We start from the raw sequence: 22,352 nt of genomic DNA on the forward strand, positions 1-22,352 counted from the left end.
GTATTTCAAATGGAACAGGGGTTTTTTCCAGTTTTCCATGAGTTTTCAGCAGCTTCCTAATAGGACAAACAAAGTGAAGAAGGAATGCAAGCATAGGTTCTGATCCCACAGTAATTTTTTTTCTCTCACTGCTGGCCCACAGAAATTTGGCATCTGTGGTTCCCAGTCATGAATGTAATCCATTGAGTTGAATTTTTTCTTTTTTTCCCCCTTCTCATTTATGAGATACATTTGGTGTTTTCATGTCCTTCACAATGTCAGAGACTGATTACTCTTAGCATAGTTTCTATTTAAGGAAATAGGACTGTGAGTCCTCAACTTAGTCTTTTCTGACATTACTCTGCATGTTTTTTTCTTTTTTTTTTCCTCTCTCCTCAGACATGGTGGGTGGGGAGAGAAAATAAATAAATTTACAGTATTTTGTTCAACAATTTCATTAGGAATCCCACAAAGATATGAATGAGGCTCTAGGTCCTGAAGACTTTAATCCTGAGAAATCTGCCATAGTAAAGCCCTCATTGTAAACAGGGAGAGGTCCAGTGCCAAATTATGCAGCCTGCATGTATTTTCCTGTTCCTGGGTACAATCATAACATGCAGCCATGGAACCAGAATAATCTAGTCTGGTGATGTGCCTTTTGCCAGTAATTTATCTTCTAAAGGAAAAGGCCAGTCTGATATATTAAATAATTCTGTGTCACATCCAGAGCCAGTTGCTTTGTTCTCATTTGAAGTGTTGTCCCGGCAGTGCCACAGTATGTTTTGGTATGAGAAGTTCACTGGTTCAGTAATTGTGATGATAAACAACAAAACCTACTGAAGTTTACAGCTACTTAGTAATAAATATGTAAGCCTTAAGTAGTTTTAACAGTGCTCTGAACAACATACTTTTAAACTTGTGGGACTTTTGTATAATCCTTCTAGAGGGCTGCATGGGCTGGAAAGATCATCCCCTTGTGATGTTATTAAATTAAAATCTCTAAGAAACCTGTGGATCTGGAATTCAGTGTGTAGGAGGGAGCGAGCTGGATGTAATTCAAATATTATCCTTCAGCAAACACTCAAAGAACTTGTATAAAACTAGCAATGAAGGCTCTTTGTTCTTTTTCTTAGTGGAGTCTGGCTCCTGGAACAGAAATCAATTATGGAAAATGTAGCATTAGCCTAGGATGGAGGAAGAGACCCTGGAAATAAAGAATGTGTCCCTGCCTGGATGGCAGGGATCCTCCTACAGGATTCTGATAATCTATCCAGATACAGAGGAATTGTGGCTATAGGGGCTGTATCCATCTGTGTTGAAACTTGCAGTAGATTCCATGTTGTCAGCAGAATAATCAATGGAAATTCCATTCAGGCATCCCAGTTTATTCACCTCCTGGCTTGGATTTACCAGGGGGTGAGGGGCAGAAGGGAAGTTTCCAGTTAAAGTGCCACAAAGCTCTAACAAGCTGTCTGGTAACTCCCTCCTGGTGGCCAAACCCCAGTCACTGAATCCATGTGCCGTGTGTTTAACCTGTGGTGGCTTCTGCACAATAACTGGGTTTGTTTTCATTTTTTCCCACATGATGTACCACCATGTTAAGGATCTGTGGAAGTACTTAAGTGACATTCCCACAATTTCTAAAGAAAACTCTATGGAATATTATCTTCCTGGCTCACTGTAAAATTTTGAACTTACCTTTCTTTGCTGATCAGCCACCACAGCATTTGTTAGCCTTATAGGTATGGCACAAAGCCTTTGTTTTCCCTTATTGGAAAGGTGGTGGGGCAAATAACTTAAAATAAAGATTAAACATTATTTTTTAATTGGGTCACTGTATTATTCATAATTTTTCATGGACAATTCAAATAGTTTTAGTGATGTAAGTATATGTACTGTGCTACAGAGGATGCAGGATTTAACTGCAATAATAAGATTTTTATTTGAGTTTTTTACTCTGAAGGCAGCTAAGAAAAATCTCTGAGCTTCCCCAAACCACTCTTTCCAAAGAAACCACAAGGTTACAGAGACCTTTCATCATCCAGCATACAGTCCTGTACAACACAAATATATACACTGTACTACTTTAAATTAATTCACATTTGCAGGAGACACAGTCTGTGTCAGTATGTGCAATTATGAAAAGTAACTTTTTTTTCCCCTCTTGACATTTTTAGCTGCCTCACCCTTTTATTTGAACACATACATATGGTGTGTGAGAGTGAGCAAGCTCTCTGTAAATGTTTGGAAGGAGCATCTGTCAGACAATAAAACTTACAAGAAAACATGTTTCTCATTTAAAGTGTATTCACTAGAACTATTTCAGTGTTGGAATCAGTTCATTTGTATAGCTTGGAGGCATTAATAAGAGCAGAGAGCTGTAAAGGCACCAGAAAACTTGAACTGTATTTTTTAAAAGCATTTTGTCTTTTCGGCACCTCAGTCTTCTGATAAGGAACCTGAGACCAGTTGACAGACAGGAAATCTCTGCTAGTCCTTCCAAAGGGATTGCAAAGAAGAAGATGGCACGATTTTTGCAAACCTGGAAAGTCTAAGGATTGCAATAATTGTTGGACCAAAGGGACCCTCTTCAGGCATAAATAGCAAGACTCCTACTGTCTTCTCTTGCAGACCAACTCAGCTGCCAGCAAAAGCAGGTGCTCTCCCACCACCAGTGCTCCAGAGGAATATTTAGTGAGTATTCACAGCTATTTTTACAAATTAATATATTATTAGAGGTTTTGTTATGTTTGTATAGTTTTTGCAAAGGACAAAAACATTTAAAAATCAGTTTTTAAGCCTGTTATTTTAAACAATTGCTGGAGTTCAACAGTCTGATGCAATTAGCATGTTAATTTAAAAACAAAATTTGCACAAGCTATGACAGTAACTTAAAAAAATATTGGTTTTAAGAGCTGTGTAGTGTAGACAATCCAAAGGAATTACAATGTATATTTAATCCACGTCATGACAGCAAAGTAATTTATATAAATATGAAATGCATTTGAATTTAAATGTTATGCTATAAAACAACCTTTGTAGAACAAAAATTCAAAATAAATCATTTCTTTTGGCAAAGTAAGCTGCAATTTAATCTTTAGAAGAATAAATATACCATTAATGTTTTCCACAGAAACAGTTGCTACCCTAATTAAATCAAGATGTGACTCTAATCAGATTTCAAAAGAAAATCAGAAACAGATTTTTCTCAGAGGTAGTACTATGGACAAGGATAAGATATTTTTATTTTGATTAGAAACACTTGTCTCAGGTAAAGTGACAGATTTGTAGTATATGGCATGGAAATTAGAAATCTGAAAGCATTATAGTAATGCTTTTAGAAGCATAACAATGTTTAGTGTTTCAGATATCTGCTTTCTTTTTGGTTATATCTGATGCTACATCACATTTTATTGAGGAACTGTTATTAATTTTTGAGTTTAGAGTGACTAATATGGCTAACAGATATTTTTTTCTTTTTGTGTGGAAGGGAATGGAAAACCTGATGTTTGTCTACTGCTCCTGTAAAGTTCTCTGGACAGTACTTGTAACTCTCCTGGGCTATGCCAGCAGCTTCCCTGTGGGGGATGATTCTCTTTGCACAGCAGAGGAACTTGCTAAGTACAGGATAATCTTCACAGGGAGATGGAGCCAGACTGCTTTCCCCAAGCAGTACCCGCTCTACAGGCCCCCAGCACAGTGGTCATCCCTGCTGGGTAAGTGAAGTGGGCACAGTTAGAACAACAGATAAACCTCTTGACCTCTCTGATCTTTTTTTTTTTTACCTCTTAATAGTCAATTTTAAGATAAATGAAAAAGGAAAAACTAGGCAAAGTTATTAAAAATGAAATTCAGAAAATGAAGTACCCACAATATTTTCAAAAATCTTGCAACTGTTTTCAATTGACTTCTGTTTTCAATTGGCTGCAGCTGAAACAAACAGTGATAAGCCAAACATTTTAGTGTTCACTCAATTTTATAGTAATATTTTTGACCTCAGAAATAAAAAAGAGAAAATGAAGAAATAGGGATATTGTAAATCAGACTTATATGTCATGCCATGTATTCACTCAAATAGGTGTTACTCATAGTTCTGACTACAGCATGTGGAAAAAAAATGAATATGCCAGCAATGGTGTACGTGATTTTGCTGAAAAGGGTGAAGCATGGGGATTAATGAAAGAAATAGAAGAAGCTGGAGAGAAAATTCAGAGTGTACATGGAATCTTCTCTGCTCCTGCAATTTCCAGTGGTACAGGACAAACCTCTACTGAATTAGAAGCTCATCCAAGACATCCATTAGTAAGTAAACATACATATCCATTTCAAAAGTTTATTTTATGTCACCAGCACCCAAAAATAAATATTTGAGTTCTCACTTGTAGGAACAATATAATACACAGAGTTAATAAAAAGCTTAACACATTGCAGGGAGCACTGTACAGTTTCTATAAAGTAGAGGAGCATAATGACATTATTTCAAAAATTTTGAGTTAAAACGACTATAAGCAGGACTGAAGCATTCCAAAATAAGTGATGCAATCCTGATGGCTCATTTTGTTTCATTAGGTTTCATTTGTTGTGCGAATTGTTCCAAGCCCTGACTGGTTTGTGGGTATTGACAGCCTAAATCTCTGTGAAGGAGAGCACTGGATGGATGAAGTATCAGTAGATCTATATCCATACGATGCTGGAACTGATAGTGGTTTCACATTTTCCTCCCCAAACTTTGCCACTATTCCACAGGAGACAGTTAAAGAGGTAGGTGTATGTACATAGTTTAGCACTTCATACCAATGTGTTTTGAGTCTTTCCTTTAAAAGATAACTATTTTATAACTTTGAAACTGATTTTAGTATTTGGGAGTGCTGATGCTCTCTATATGTGGATTTATTACACAGCTGATAAACTTATGGCTTTTATTTTCTGTTTTTTTGAAATTAAGTAGATGCAGATGGTTCAGGAAAACCTGTGTCTACATTTTAATTATTTTCCACAAAAGACAACAATTTTTAGATGATATTTAACAATCCTTACAGCATCTGGAAAATAAAAATACTCACAAGAGTCCTGGCATTACTAAATATGTATCTAAATAGGAAAATTCTTAGTGAACACTGTTGTGAGGAGGAGTTCAATTGAAAGCACTGCTGAAACCTGAAACTGTTGCATTTGAGGGAAATGACCTAAAGGAAAGCAGAGAACTTCACTGCTATTCCAGTGGTCCCACTTTCAATCTCTTTTGCTTATTTGATCCTCTATATATGCCTCATACTTTGCTTTTGCCATGTAAGAGTGGTAGGGAATGGGGGATTTTGATTCAAATGTTTGAATACTTTAAGGTCAGTTTTCCTAGAGACAAATACTGTGCTAATGAGTAATGAGAAAAGGAACAGAGAAGCTGGAAGACAATACATTTGGCCTCCTATATCCACATGACAGCTGCTATAGCATAACTAATAATTAATACTCTTGTACTCATAATAACACCGAGTTCTTTCTTCTCTCAAACCTTGCACACATTCCTGTGTTTTCAGTACCTCCCCCCAGTCCACTATCCAAAGTGGGTGCAATCCATTGTCCCTGTCTCAAAGCACTGCATAGAAATTCTGGAACCACCAGCATAGCTATGAGAACTGAGGTCCACAGAAACTGGCTATACTCTATTCCCTTGCCAAAAAGTATTAGCATGATGCATAAACGTGATTTTACAGTTCTCTTCTTAATAATATAATGTTGTTTCTTTAATATCGCCCTTTTTATTTTGCAGATCACTTGCTCCTCTCCAAGTCACCCAGCAAACTCCTTTTATTATCCCAAACTCAAAATTTTGCCACCTATTGCTCAAGTAACAATAGTGAAAATAAAGAAACGACAGCTGGGTCTTTCTGCACCTTTTATTAACCTTCCAGCCAAAAGCAATGAAGTAATAGACCCTGTCTCAGGTAAGTGATTAGTATGTTGATGTTCTCAATTCTGTTATTTTCATTCACTCAAAAACATGTGAAGATCTGGCAGGTGATGTGGATGAAACAGGTGATCAGGCAGAATATTCTCCTATCTGCACAGGAATAGTTTCCAACTCACACATGGGAAATAAAACAAGCCAGTTGACATAAAAGAGAATTCCTGAAGGAAAAAGGAAGGGATTGCATATTTGAGCGATGGTTCAAAGGGTTGGGTTGCATCCACAGTAAGAGCTACTCAAGCCTTTTTATTAGCAGAGATCAGTGAATTTTATGAGAAACAAACGACACTTGATCAGAATCAGAGTTCCCAAACTCTTTGCAACTTTGAAGTAAATATTCATCCTTAAGTTTTTACATGATGATGAAGCCAAGAACTATTATTGTTCTCTCTTTCTAGGTCACAGGGCTTGACAGTTATGTGCAATAAAAATTGATTTAATTCAACTGGTTTGGACATATTTGTGATAGAAATATAAATCCTGACAACAAAAATCAGGTTCTCTCTCATTTTCATGTTCTTAAAAACATTAGGAAATAACCTTGAACAGGTAGGAAGACATGCAAACTACTGACTCAAGTCAGTCTTAAGGGTGATTTTCAAACGTCTGCATTAACAAATGTGCAGTTAACATAATATTTGCTCTGAGGGAAAAGTGTATTCCTAGAAGAGTTGTCATGTTCCAAGAGCTTCTCCAGAATGTCTGAATACCTCATGGGTCTACCTCTGTGCTGGACACCTCACAACCACAAAAATAAAGCTCATTCTCTACACAGCTAATGAGTAATTTATACTTTAAGGAATGTATTTATCAATTTATAGTCGTTTAAAGTTCTTATATTAGTAAACAAGACATATTCAAAGTGAGTGTTACGTATCTTGCTTACAGTTATATGTCTTTCCCACAGCACTAAAAAGTAACTTTTTGCCCTGTTTAGGGTATAAATTTAAAACAATTCATTTGAAGTATGGTATTTCAAAAATAATTTTTAATCACAAATTCCCAGGTAATTGTATATTAACTAGTAAATCAGCCTGCTTTAAAATGTATTCCAGAATAAAAAGGGTAGATTTAATTACCAGAGGTCAAGCTGTGTCCCTCATTCCTTCTAGAAACACAGGAATGAGTGATGACAACAGACGTGGTGAGTTCACTGCAATACCAGAAATTTTTACCAGGTGTCACACATTTAGTGTGGCATTTCAAGATGGTTTTGTGCACAGCTATTTTACTCACAAATTCTCCAACATGCAGTTGATGCAACTACCTGTGACAAGCAATATTTTGATGTAACCTGCCAAGGAATACTCCCCTGTATTTTTAATGAGAAATATTTCCAATAGAAGCGTGCACTATGCAAAGCACTCTAGAGTTTCTAACTTCTTTTGTTGCAACAAATTATACAGGAATACCTTTTAGAACTAAAAACTTCTACTGACAGAATATCTTTTTTGGCAAAAGGGAGAGCAGTGCACACACCAAAAAATAGCAAGATGACTTAATATAAAAAATGGGACTTTATTTCTGAAGCAAATTGCAACAAAATTAAAATGGAATTTGATATGAAAACCTATAGGAACAATAGCTACCTGCACAGAAATAACAATATACCCAAATAAACCAGAGAAAAGCTTTAATCCTAGCATTTTTAGTAAGCCATGCATAGGCAAACGAGGTATAAAATTGACTGGAAACGTTTTTTAATTCAATCTTTTGACTACAATTATTTTAAGCATAGTTTTCTCTTAAAGGAATTCTGTATTTTCAGTCCAATAGTTAGTATACTGCACTAGTGATATAATACCTCAGACAGGCTCTAGACTGCAATAATATAATTGTCCACGAGCTTAGAGCTGAGACCAGACATTTTTTTTATTTACAAGACAACATATGGATTTTATTAATATCATATGTATTTTCTGTATAAGAAAGGATGCTATTTGATCATAATTCCTTAATGGTTTTCAAGTTGTGTATTTGACTCAAATAAAACCCCATGTGACATTACCTTTTCGTTGTGTGTATTGCAGAGACACCCCTGGACTGTGAGGTTTCTCAGTGGTCTTCCTGGGGGCTCTGCAAAGGTGTCTGCAGGCAAACGGGCACCAAGATCAGAACTCGTTTTGTGCTTCTTCAGCCTGCCAATAATGGAATGCCTTGTCCACATCTGGATGAAGAAACACCCTGTGAACCAGAAAACTGTATCTGAAATAAAGAAAAGATAATAATTTAGATAATTTAAAAGTAGGATAAGGTTAAATCTAAACTACATGTCAATCAATGTTCTGTAGAATTTGGATGTGCTGCACTATTTTGATGAAAAGCTGTATTAGAGTGTTTTTGAAAGTTGTTATTTAATATCAAGATTTTGGGGGGTTAAATGCCTAAGGTTTAGGATTACAACAATACTCAATCACTTACAGTTCCAAAATCCCCAAATAAATCCTTCCTACAAATACACTGTAAGTTCTTGGAGTACCCTCTAGTGGCAAAAAATAAGACATTCGGAAATATTGTACTTCACATGCATAAAAATCAATCACAAAATCTAAACCAATAACCTCTTAAATACTGTAAGTTGATTATCTACAACTATTTATACCTAGAAATTAATTTTTTCCTCTAAATTATGTTTTTATAATTTATTGGCATTTTTTTCGTCTTTCTAAACATGTTTAATGTGCATTTTTTCAGAAATTACTTACATAAGTCAGAGTGACCAGATGTTTGCAGTGTCGTTAAGACAATAGTGGAACTGAGTAAACTTCTCTTGAGACTTATGAATATATGCAAATGTCTTTTCCTGTTTGTTTTTTTGTTTGTTTTTTTTTCTCAAAAGTGAGAAGAGTTACTGCCATGAGGACACTCGGCTAACAAAAGTAGTAGAAAAAATTAGAAGTGTGGATACTGGTAGAAAACTTCTAAACTGAATTAAACGTGTTAGTTTAGATTCAAAAACTGATTGTTGGTGTGTGTCCCTCATGAGACAACTATCGCAAAGTTAATGCTGTTGACTATAACATAAATTATCATTACCTTTATATATGCAGTAAATGTGTCCATGTTTCTTTAAATGTCTTTCCTGGTATTTGTTATTTGCTATTTTACAGCTTTTTATGGGGAAAACTTAGCAAGTTTTAATAGTATCTAAAATTAAGGTATACATAATGGTAACAAAACACAATGTGTCAGAAACCATTCCTGACTGCAAGTTTTAATGCTCAAATAACTGTTATAAAATGAATGTAACATATGGCTTATGAAGAGTTGTGGCTACCAACTAGGAAAAGAATTTTGGAATAATATTTATTCAGTAGAATAAGTTCACAGTCAGCACACAAAACTTCCACAACACACTGTGGTTTTACAGATATACCCTGCAGATATTGAACAGGAGAGTTGATTGAGTAGGTTCTTTCAGGAATATGCCAAATCCAAGAAAATGCCTCATGTCCTTAAAGGATTTCAGTCCTACAAGGTAGGATTTGAGAGTGGAGCAGTCCCAGGTTTACTCAAACTCCTGGAGCCAAGTTTTCCAAAGGACACTGAAGGAGAAAAGGATGAGAGGGGGTGGTGGAGCAGAAAGGGGAAGTGAATACGTAAGAGGCCAACACTCTTCAGGAAACCCGAGTCAGTGATGCGTAACTTTGCTATTTAAGAGTGTTTACATACATGAATATTCACTGCAGCTTCCTTTAAAAGCAGAAGTTTCCTATCCAGCCAGTTACCTGGATATGGGATTTTTTTGTAAGCTGTGAATTCAGGAGACCTTGGTACATATGACATTCTTTAAGGATGTCCTTGTGGTTGTAAAATGTTTGGCCATAAATAGTTCCAGGTATTCTTTTTGAAAATCCCAGGATGGAATTATTACTTGGCAAGACTATGGATACAGAGAGTGAAGCACTTTCTGATGATAAAGCATATTTCTCATAACATATCTTTATTAAACTGGTTAGTGAGGTACATGACCCCTGTGTGGATATTACTAGGACCTTGTAGCTGTTACTTACAGCAGTGCTGGAATTCTCTTAAAAAATCTGGGGGACTGGGAAGAAACACAGACAATCTTTTCCTTCCTTTCCCCTTACACCTGGTGTTTCAGATGGTTGGCAGCCAAGATGTTGTGGTCCTAAATACATGAGATATAGGGAAGGAAATAGGCAAATTAATACCTGGGTTAAGCTAATCTCAGAAAGCACTTTGGGAGGAAGCTTGAAATGGCTTTGAAAAGACAATTTTTTCAAGAATGTTTCATAGAAAGAATCGGCTTTGATGCTGAGCAGAATGAAAGGCATCATTAAAGGTAAGTGTAGCAGCAAGAAAGTCACCACAGAATTAAACTGTGATCCTACAAAAATAATCAACACCAAATTCAAATCCTATAATTGAACAAGGTACACTGATAACAACTTGTCAAATACCTTAAGGAATTTACAGACAGTTAGCTGAGAGCACATGAAAGATTGGAAGAACTTCTTGAGCCAGGTAATAGACAGCTCTACCAGAGGGGATGCGATCCTGGACCTGATGGTCACCAACATACGTGAGTTAATTGGGGACGTCAAGACTGGAGACAGCCTGAGCTGCCAGGATCAAGACTGAACTTTAGGAGAGCAATTTCCAGCTCATCGAGGAGACAGTCAATAGGATCCACAGGAAACTGCCCTCAGGGATAAGTGAGCAGAATAGAGCTGGCAGATCTTTAAGGAATTCTTCCATAGAGGGCAAAAACAAGCAATCCCCAGGAGCAGGAAATCAGGCAAGGGAGGCAAGAGACCAGCCTGGCTGAATAGAGTCCTGATGGTCAAACAAAAGCACGCAAATGCACAGGCAGTGGAAACAAGGACAGGTAACCTGGGAAGAGTAGAGATTAAGTTTGGTTGTGCAGCGATGTAAGGAAGGCTGAACCTGGCAAGGGCCACAAAGAACAAGAACAGCTTCTACAGGTATGTTAACTAACTAGAAAAGGAAGACTAAAGAAGGTGTACCCACACAACAAACAATGCTGGAAAACCGGTAACCATGGATGAGGAGAAGCCTAAAGTACTCAACAACTTTCTTCCTCAGTCTTCAATGGGGGAATGGCTTCAAACAGAAAGAAAGCAGGTTTAGATTACATATTAGGAAAAAAATTCTTTACTATGAGAGTGATGCGGCACTGGAACAAGTTGCCCAGACAACTTATGGAAGTACCATGCCTGGAAGTGTTCAAAGCCAGGCTGGAATCACAGAATATTCTGGGTTGGAAGAATCCACAAATGGTGTGCAAACAAAAGATCTGAGAGTAGCTGTCCTAGTTCAGCAGGAGGGACCAGCTAACCCTGTGTGGGGGTGATCAAAGCTGTGTATTCTACCCCCTCTATTCATTCCCCAAGGTCAATGGGCCATTAGCAGCAGCTGCCCAGGGAGCCATTATCACTTCACACCCAGCCTGAGGGGGCGGAGTTGCTAATGGGCCATCAACAGCTCAACACCCCCTGTCTCCCAGAGTTAATCACCCATTGTGTGAGTCCCCGCCCAGGGGGAGGGACTGAGAGCTCCCTGAGGGTACATAAGGGGTGGGTAAGAAGACCTCGGGAACCTCTCATCGGATCCAGAGCAGCAGCAGGACCTTGACAGGAGGAGATCACCGCTCTCGCCCAGACCACAGCCCTTGCCTGCACCAACAGGTTTTTCTTTTCCTTTTGCTCTGGACTTGGGGGAACCACAGGGGTCTCAGCACAAGGGCAAACAAACCCCTTTGGGTTTGTGCCCCAGGACACTGGGTTATACTGCTGGGGTTTTGTGAGTTGAAAGCAATCTCCCTTGTGTGTCAGTGTTGTTATTGTAATATTATTATTAAATTTTAGGTCTGACTTATAATCTCTCTCGTGGTGAGTTCATTTCCCCTGCTGGTTCACCTTTAAACCAGCACAGTAGCTGATGGTATTCAAGGCAAAAAGCTCCATTTCATTACATTCCCACTCTCAGGTAATTGAAGTACATTGGGAATATCTGATCTATCATGAATGATCCAACACAATAAAGTAACTCAGACTATTCCATGAAAATATTTAACATGCTCAAGAAATAAATTTTACACTTGATACAGCAATTCTGAAGTCAGCCAGATCACAGTAGACAGAAGATGTGTCCATGACAATTGACAGGTGCCGTGAATGCATGAGACAAAAAAGCTCTCAATATGCTGCATGACAACCTGATTACCTGGAGGTTGAATTATTTTTGTCTGTTTGAAGTCCAGCAACCCTACTATGGTAGCATCTGATAGCCAAAAGTACAGAAGGAATCTGTCTTGAGCTAATGGGTCTGGGCAGAGTGAAGGATAGAGTGGTCTCTCCTTGTATATCTTGTGTTCTACCATTGGAACTCAGGATTTTGGAAACCTCAAATGGTCATTAAAAAGCTAAAAAGATGATAGCTTAAGGAGCTCACAAGCTGCAGACAAAGCTATACTTCTTGCAGGTGTAAGTATGGCATGAGAATTTACCAAGGTGCATGACAGACAAAACCTCCTGCAGTAGAGGGTAAAAGTCCAATGAGATGATGAGATTCTGTGTATAATCTAAAATTATTTCTGAAGGATAAATGCTAACATAGTAACGGAATCTTAATATCACCCTTGAGAGTCCTACAGAGTCAGTGGCCAAAAGCTTCAATTTTTATCCCTCTGTCTCTAGCCACGTGGAGTCAATGAATTAATGTTTCAGGAATCAGTTCTTTTTGACAACATGTCTATCATTATAGAGATGTTGCGTGTTGTTGGAGGATGGACTAATACTTGTGCTAGAACGTCTGTGAAGATAATTCACACTGTGAAATGGACTGAACCCATGATGGTTATAAGCCTGTGTTGGTGTTACACAGACACTTTTTCACTGAGACAACACAGAGATGGCAGGTGCAGTGAAGGACAGTAAACATGAATCAGCTTTTCTTTTGCAGATGTGAAATAATCCAGTAAGAGTTATCATCCTAAAAATTTTTATTTGGGTTACAGATACTGAAGATAAATTGCATTCCACTCCACTCTTCTTCCTTGACACTAGGAAAATATGAGTTCTCATGCAGTTGGGACATTTTATGAGGTAACTGAAAGCAAAATACAAAGAAGGCACTGCAAAATATGAGAAAAGGGCTAGACATGATCCTTAGGTGTGTGCATAGCTTTGAGGATTCAACTTATGCAGCTGAGCATTTGAAAGCTATATAAAAATAAGACATAAACTAAAATCCAACTTCCACCTTTTTAAACAAAATAAAGGCTGGTAAAATTCCATTAAGGAAATGGTGTTTTCCTGTCTGTAGCACTGTGTACCACATAAAGGGCCTGTGTGTGTGCCAGCCTCACATCCCACACCCTGAAGTCAAGATGACAGAACTCAGAAGTCAAACGAGAGGTTCACCAAGGACACATTCAAGGGCATCAGTGAACCATTTCCCTGCAAATGCTGCTGAGGAACATGGCAGGGCTGCACAGGGTCTGTGCTTAAACTACAGAGCCTTCAACAGGAGTGTAGTGAGACAGAAACTGAGCTGAATGATGGGTCCTCTCTATGGGAAATGATCCAACAGGTGGGTCCTCTCGGCTGCAAAATGCCCACATATCCTCTGCAATTGAGGGTAAGCTTTCAGACACAGTGAACTTGGTTTATAGGACAAGGAACATTTGAGGCATAGATGAGTTTGTCATCAGGCAAACACATAGGTCTGTATCAGTAAAAAGGACAAAACAATCTTTGTTTGATTTATATTATAGCTTTATATAGATAATTTATTAAGCAGTGTCTAAGAAACAGACATTCTCATATAAAAAGATCCCTGGAAGTGTAAATGTCTTTATTTTTTTCCCTGCAGTATCATATTTATTAATGCTCCAGATTCTTTTACTGTTCAAGTTCTTTTGACTCCATGTTTCTTCCAGATCTTTTATGTAGTCCCTGTGGTTTTATGTAGGTGCATACATTTGTCCAGTGATTTAGGATGGAAATTACGAGATTTCTTAATAAAAGAGGAGTGGAACTCTGCAATAATCACCCAGAACAAATGGGAAATACAACTTAATAACTTCATTGAATTTGAAAATTGAGCAGTTTGTAGAAAGAGATAGCCTGTGTGCTTGCTCACAGTAACCTAGGGGACTGATCTCAAGTACCTGAGAGGCCCTTTCAGCTTCATCCTCTTCTAAGTGTATAAAATAAAATTTTAATCTAGATGCTGGGAAAGCAGAAAGACTTTACAAGGTGTCTTTTTCATGTTATCTCATTCTCCAGAACATATTGCAGTTATTTATAAATGTGTAACCACCAGCTGCCTTTTCTCACAGTTTTTTTTCTCTCTCAGAAATACAGATAAGCAGCAAACAAGGAACCACAGGACTACAAGCACTTGCATGTAACTATTTCTCTTCAAAAGCAGTCCAGCAGGGATATACAAAAAACATGAAAAGCCAACTAATAGGATTTCTTATGAACTTTTGGATTTCTTTTTCACTTGCTTTATACTTTCACATTGGAGAAAGAGAAGAGAAATGTATAATTGAAGATCTTCCCAGTGACACGTTGGTAGTTGGTAGGTACCTGCCAATGCTCTATGATTATCTAACCTGTGCAATCATAAAGATAACTTTTAATGTAACAAAAAATTCTGTGACTGATGAATATGGTAAAACATTAGTGCTAAGAAAAGGGCACAATGAAAATAACTCCTCATAGCAGGGAGTAGGAATAAAGTCTTCACACATCATGTGTATCCATCACTCAGAAAAATGCAGGTTTTCAGAGCACTTTACTAAACAAAGAATGTATTTTAATCCTACAGCTGTGGAACTGCTGCTTCCATGTGTGTGTTTATACACATTCTGATTGATGCACTCATTCAAGTCAGAATTTCTGTAACATGGTTTTCTCCATATGAATGAGAGAGTTACTGTTTTGATTAATGCTGGTCTGGAAAGAAACAATTCAAGAGATACTGTAGTTTCATTTCATCTGGGATATCAAAAGCACAATAAATTAATCTACAAGACTGTAAATGTAAGATTTCAAGGGGATAGCAAAAAACCCCCACAAACAGATTAATCTTTTTCTTTAATAAATAATGCGATAAATACAAAAGACAATCCAAAAAATGTAATTTAAGTACAGCACATTGTACTTTTGGGGGTCTCAGCATCGTTTCTGGAGGTTAATCTTGCCAGAACATTAGGAAAAATCAGAAAGCATTTCTTGTTAATTAACCATTTTTTGTAGTACTGTAGAACATTTTCTGGTGCAGTAAAAATTTATTGCACTTCACAGTGTTGTAAAGTGCCCCTGAACAATTTTAATCACAAACATATGAAATACATATATTGTTTTATTTTTAATAATTTATCTTAATATTTTTTCTGAAAAAAAAAAAAAGTTGGTTTATGTTATGCTGTTTTATTTAATGGATTTATCTATGTTCTAATTCAGGAAATTATAAAGTACAACGCTGGGATATACATAAACATGACTTTCTTGAATCTGCTCCTGGTTTGGGAATGTTTGTGACTGTCTCAACTCCTTCTGGTGAGGTAAATATGCTTTATGAATGTTTCTGTAGAATTTATGAGTTGACTTCTGGCACTGGAAGGCAGCACTATCCAAAAATAAAAGACACTTCTGGGGAGAAAGTAAATCTATAGTCTAGCAGCTAGTTTGGTATTTTGATGCTGAAAGAACCTTGTGGTTTCTATCAAAGTAAATAGAAATTATGGTATTTGATAAGTATGAGCATGGACAATTTTTTCATTACTACCATGTTTGGGAAACTGTGCCACTAAGAATAGAGACAAGTCAGAAAACAAATTAAAAAAAAAAAAAGAAAATTTACTAATGAATTAAAATGGTACGGAATGTTCCTGAGCAGCAGAAAGGAAGGCTGATGATAAACAAACCTAGTGTGAAAGTAGAGAACTCCATAAGGCTGGACGTGGCCTCCATACAGAGCAGCTGCCTGTATTGCCGTGAACCTTTCCAGCAATGCACAATTTATTTCTCTGCCTAGATGAGGTCTTAGTTTTCAGACTTGTATGCTTTAGAGAGCATTGGTTTGGTACACTGAAAAATTCTGTAACATTTCAGTGTACACTGTGAACAAAACTGGTTTCATTTTCTCTAGATCTACCCTGAAATTCAGATAAATTTAATGATGTCAGGAGGCCAATCGATTCCTTTTTGCATCCAATTCATGTACTGTTTTTGATTGTTTAATTGGTATTTATAATTTACGAACCCAACATGTATCAAATCTAAATTGCAGGTACTATTGTCAAAACTGTATGGGCCACAAGGAACATTTTCTTTTACATCCTATCTCTCTGGGGAGCATATTATCTGTTTCCAGTCAAACTCCACAAGACTTCTGGCAATTGCAGGAAGTAAACTGGTAGGTGTATTTCTCAAATATTCTTTGGTGTAACTATAAATTGTTTATAGATTGCAGAGATTACAAACTACATTAGAAGTTGGTCCAACTTCTAGCAGATAATCCAACATTTCCTAGTGATAAAGGAAGACAAACCTAGAACTGTGTAGATGAGGAGATAAAAAGACTCTGTTCTCTTCTATTTAAGAAGTCAGCATTCAAGAGGCAAGACTATAATAATGATGGAGAGATTTAATGTTTTTACTGTGCTTTGAATACGATTCTGATCAACAAGAACAACTAATTTGGTTTAAAAAGACTGATATGTAAGACTGGCTAACACAAACACATCTCATAAAGATCTTCCATGTCTTCGCTATCTTAGGTTGAATTCCTAGTGAAAATTTAACATTTTAATTTTTGAAAGGCATTGAAATGAAGAATATATTAGCATACTTGTTATTGTCTACTACCAAGAAAGTTTGGCTTAATGCAGATTTTGGAAATTAAAAGACCAAACCATCAGAGGTGGTATCATGGCTCTAATCTGTTTCAGGAAAAAGAACCAAATTGTTTTGAAATTTTTTCTATATGATTTTTCCCAAAAGATAGTTGAACATGTAAGAATTACTCTCTAGAGTTGGGGGCCGGGGGGGGGGGGGGGGGGGGAGGTTTGTTGTTTTGTTTAGTTTTGTTTTGTTCTGTTTTTAATTCAGTTGACTGCAAAAGATAAACATCTTGTAAATGTTTTGAGGCAGGTCACATTTCATCCAAGCTGTGTACTTTGGGAACATGTAGATGACACAGAAATGAGAAGAGTTAAGAGTATGGAAATATGATTATTATGTTGCAATCACTATGTGTTCTTACAGACTGATTGACAAAAACACATGGAAATTTAATCATACATATTGCAAAAACACTTAGGTTTTAATAATAAAAAAAAATTGTGGCGCTTATCACCTAGAGAGGGTAATGGCTTTGGTTGGTCCTAGTTAATTACACACCATGAATGAGACTGAGCATATGCAGACAATTTTTATCTGGTATAGATGGAGATGTGATATTATTTTACATGACACATACCCCATGTAGAGTTCTGGTCATCCTATTTAAAAGTGAGCAGATGCAGGGAAGGAGAACATTAATATCACAAACATTAAATAGGGTGGTTTGTTTAGCTTGAAAAAATGGAAATGAAAACCAAAAATATTGCTCTTTTTAGTTATGCCTGCAGGAATAAAGATCACAAAAGGAAAAACATTCTTTAGCTAAGTTAAACTTTTACTGGCTTTCTGTAAGAACCAGATGGTTCTCTGAATTCCTTCAACTCAAAATAAATAAACTATTGGATGATCAAGTTGTGAGATGGATTTCTAGCTACACAGTTAGCTAACTCCAAGACAACTGAAAGATCTTCTCTTCATTCATTTTTGATGTCTAAGTAGACCCAACTTCTACCATGGTGATATTAAATTCTAGCTTTTGGCAGATTGTTTGGCTAAACCCTTTTATTTTTATTTACAAATTAGCTTCTAGAAGGACTTCCTCCTACTAGTTTTAGTAAAACTTTTCATTCATGACAAAATAGGTTGCATAATATTTCAAGTTCTGTTCTTCATTCTTGTTCCTATGGTTCTATTGCCTGGCTGGATTGAGACATTTTTGCTACAGATCATGCAACACCTTGCAGGATATTGGGAGATATTTCACGCTGGAGAAACAGTGTGGGGAAAGAAAAAGACAACTTATGGATGGCTCTGCTTTAATACCCTTGTTAAACTGCAAACAGTGATTCAGCTGGTCTCCTTCCAGTCTTACAGTCCCAACAGTCATGGGAGGAAACTCGGAAGTGCATCTTTAAAATGCTTCCTATAGTACTATTGAAAGGTGTAATTTCTCCATTATTAGGATGGAATGTGAACTATAATGAGCATTCCTAATGCTGCTTTTTTTTTTTTTAACTATTCTGGACAAAGAAAGAATTTTCATGTTGATTGAATCAATACTGGCATAAAATAATGCCCTAACATGGTGAGATTTGTAAATTTGTGTATCTAATTTAAAAATAAAATTAAGAAATGCTTCAAACTTTCCCACCTGATTCTAATTTTAGGAAGAATTTTTATGAGCAATTAAAACTATTTTCCTGTAATGAGCTTAAAGGGAAATTATCCATTGTATCATTTTTTCCAAGGAATTTTGAAAAAGCAGAAAACACACTAATGAGCAAATATTTTCTGTTTGCAGCGTATCCATTTGGACATCAGAGTCGGAGAACACTTTTTTGATGAATCTGCTGTTCAAGCCAAAGAAAAAGTGGATGAAGTTCATGTCAGACTAGAACACCTAATTGAGCAAATTCAGCACGTATCCAAAGAACAAGACTATGAAAGAGTATGTACGTTCCCTAATGGAAATGTTAGAAAATATTGTACATAGGCTTATTGATTTATTAAGGATTATGAGGTTTATTATTCAATTGCAGCATTATTTTGAACTAATGCATAAAAACCTATTGGTATTTAACCAAAATACTCCCCATTACCTTGGAAAATATTTTTAAGCAGTAACCTAAAAACTAATTAATCCCTGTGAACTCATGCTTAGGGAAATAGGTGCTATTTTGTAGCAGCAGGTGTTATTTTAAAGCAGGATTTTCCGAACAGGGTTTTCCTGGTCAGTCAGCCCCAGCAGCTGAGCAGGTGGCACGTCCCACTGTGTGTGGTGTCTCCAGCTGTTGTTTCCATGCTGGTCTATGTGCACACACTTTACCGAGTGGGGAAAGAAAGGACTGAGTGTATATTTATACATCTCCATGCAGTTAGAAAGAAAACTCTCCTTCAAACAAATCACCCACTCTTCACTTTTCCATACGTACGCAGGCACTCAGACTGTGTTTGAAATATACCAACTAGTTACATAAAAATAGAAATTTGGCTGCAAAAGGGTTCTTGACAGCAATATGCAAGTGACTGTAAACCTCAGAAGGTTAAAGTCTATACTAATGGAACATATTTAGCTCAAAATATCTTCTGTGAGTAAGGGAAGAACTGTTTGCCTTTCTGCTTGAGGAGACAGTGTGTCTGCTTATCAGTTTTGATTTGTAAAGACACCCACCATATGGATAAGTACAAACTTCCATTTTTATCCCCATTAAAAGAACTGTTTGCTCACCACTGTGCAGAAGAGGGAAGCCTGTCCAGTTACCTGGACAGCAGCATGAAGTGCCAAAAGGTAATAATTATGCTTTTGCTTTATTCTTCAGGAGCGTGAAGAAAAATTTCGGAAGACAAGTGAAGAAACCAACAGCAACATTTTGTGGTGGGCTATAGTGCAAACACTCATCCTCATCTTTGTTGGGATCTGGCAAATCAAATCTCTCAGAGATTTCTTTATAGCTAAGAAGCTTGTTTAAATTTTATAAAGTAATTGAACAGATTCAAAAATTGCACATCATGTAACACAGAACACCCAAAGAAACCCTGCACCTATGAGAAAATTGGTTGTGTATAACCTCTCTCATCTTCTACTCTGATACTAACTCTGCTTTCTCCATCTACATCATAACCTCTTTCATCCCCTTAAATTTTACTCCTTGAATCCCATCTTTTATCATTTTTCCCCCTCTACAGATGTAAATCTGAATCTAGAAGAAGGATTTGGTGACTAAGGTAGCATTTAAGTTCAACTCAGGATTGTTAAACCTAAAATAGAAATCTAAAAAAAGTTTCCTAGGATTTAAAATTTCTCTACTTGCTTAGTGATCTTACTTTGTAGTACCATAGAGCTCAGCACTTCAGAATGACCAGGATTCAGATAGTAAGCAGAGCAATAATTATATCCCCTGTGGTGCTTAATTTGGCGAGAGTGTCTTGAACTCAGTCTATGTATTTATAACACCTAAATATAATTGTCACTGCTTTCTTTTAAAATATTCAAAGTTTGAACTGATCAGTGGTAGCAGCAATTACGGTGGAAGAGAGAGACTCAGACAAGCAATTTGGAGTTATACTTATTTTTTACTTCCAGATAAGCCCTAAACATTAGGCTATAGAATTGTGATCAGACACCTCCCACAGATGTTTATGTAAATTATAGTTCTTATAAAGTATGCCAAAATAAACCAAATAACAGGTTTCTTGGTAAAATGTGCCTACATATTTTATTTTAATTCATTCCTGCGCTAAGTTCTTCAGTCTTTTTCTGTGTTGAGAATTTTTATTATTTTAATTATCCAGCAACTTTAATATGACAGTCTAAGCAACTTTACTGGGTTTTGACTTAATTTTCCATTTCCATTATTGCAGCTTGGTTGCATGTATCTTTATGCCTTAATTTAGCTGGTTTCTGTACAACTAGCAATGTAACTACAGGATTATACAATGACAAGTCAAAAGCTGTAGTTAAAATTCCAGATAATTAGCTGGAGAAAACAACAGCGGTGTAAGGAGGAGTTGGAGGTTGTTACATATAAAAACCATGGAACTTGAAGAAGTTTCTAGAGACTGTGATGGCAGAATATTATACTTTGGCTTCCTACTTGTCTTTCCAGACCCTTTACTAGTCTAAAAGGTAGTGAAAGCTGAAGTATCTACGGACCAATTATTGTTTTAAAGGCATTGCTTTCTTTCCTTTTTCTCTCTTCTCACCTCTTGTTCTCATTACCAAGGAAGAGACACTGCCCTTACATTTTCAGTATGGGAATGAAAATACAGGTGTGAGAATGTAAGAATTCATAAAATTGATAAAAAGAGAGACAAAACACAATGTTCTATGAACAAAATCAATCAAAATAAACTCTCATAAAGCTGCTCACTGAGGTGTGTCCTAGATTGAAAATTCTGAGACTTTGGAGTTGTCACTTGGAATGACCAGTAAATAAGTTTTATTAGATTTACTTTCATAGAGAACTCATTCACAAAATGTCTTTTAATAGGATCTTTGGTGGTGGGAAAGGAGGAAATATGTGTTACAACCACATGGTATATGAAGGCCAAGAAGAAAGTTTAATAAAGTGTTGCTACAAGGTTGTGGTTCAGACTTTAGCTGGTATTTAGTGTAAGACTTCTAACCACATCCCAATGACAAACTTATCTCACCTACAATACACTTAGGCTTTGTTAATTTGGTCTATACTCACACTAGTACTGAGACTTGGAGCCTTGAAAGTAGCTTAAGAGAGCCTCATTCTTTATCAATAATCATCATCATGGCTAGGCTTTGCGAATGAAGATTTGAGAAGGGCACTACCCACTCTTGCTGCAAGCGTGCTGGTGGCTAAAAAGGCTGATACGGGATAGGCAGGTCCGGTCACAAAAGGCACAGCAGAACGTCTCCCTGGGTGACATTGGCAAGGAAAGTTTCTTTCTGCATTGTCTTTTCTCCTCAAGACTCCATCCTGGAGACGTGCCCTGCCCAGTGCAGCTGCGTTTTCATCAGCATGGCCTCGATACTGCTGACCCCTGCCTGTTCAAGAACAGACACATTGGTCACGTAATCAGACCAGTGGATGTTTAGGATTGAACGGAGGCAGCACTGATGGAAGTGTTCGAGAAGCCGCAGGTGGTGGCGATAGATGACCCAGGATTCAGACCCATATAAAAGAGTAGACAGTACAATGGCTCTGTAGACACTGATCTTTGTACTTTTCTTCAGGTGTTTATTGGACCAGACTCTTTTATGGAGTTTTCCGAAGGCTCTGTATGCCTTTGCTAGCCTGTTGTCTATCTCTTTGTCAATCTTACCGTCTGAGGAAATGATACTTCCCAGATAGGTGAACTGCTGGACTGACTTAAGCTCTGAATTGCCTATGGTGATGTGAGGATGATGGAAGACTTCTTGAGGTGCAGGTTGGTAGAGAACTTCCGTCTTCTTCAGGCTGACTTCCAGCCCAAAAAGCTCAGCAGCCTCTGCAAAGCAGGATGTTAAGTGCTGCAGAGCTGCTTCTGTGTGAGCAACGAGGGCGGCATCATCAGCAAAAAGCAGCTCATGGACAAGGTGATTCAGG

General features: G+C 37.1%; 2 protein-coding genes across 2 annotated transcripts; both read left to right on the forward strand.

The window, feature by feature from the left end:
* The first annotated feature begins 2,590 nt into the window (after nt 1-2,590).
* SPON2 (spondin 2) lies at nt 2,591-9,021 on the forward strand. The gene is made up of 6 exons (XM_071555247.1): nt 2,591-2,673; nt 3,470-3,695; nt 4,058-4,281; nt 4,549-4,740; nt 5,750-5,924; nt 7,978-9,021. Exons 2-6 carry the CDS (start codon nt 3,473-3,475, stop codon nt 8,154-8,156), a joined length of 993 nt encoding a protein of 330 aa, XP_071411348.1. The 5' UTR covers nt 2,591-2,673; nt 3,470-3,472; the 3' UTR covers nt 8,157-9,021.
* A 5,183-nt stretch (nt 9,022-14,204) lies between these two features.
* On the forward strand, nt 14,205-19,760 carry LOC139671951 (transmembrane emp24 domain-containing protein 11-like). The gene is given in 6 exon segments (XM_071555248.1): nt 14,205-14,299; nt 14,301-14,521; nt 15,409-15,509; nt 16,238-16,363; nt 18,593-18,739; nt 19,611-19,760. Coding segments are annotated over 6 exon segments (840 nt in total).
* Nucleotides 19,761-22,352: the final 2,592 nt, after the last annotated feature.

Source organism: Pithys albifrons, chromosome 5, assembly GCF_047495875.1.
Source record: "Pithys albifrons albifrons isolate INPA30051 chromosome 5, PitAlb_v1, whole genome shotgun sequence".
Lineage (NCBI taxonomy): Eukaryota > Metazoa > Chordata > Aves > Passeriformes > Thamnophilidae > Pithys > Pithys albifrons.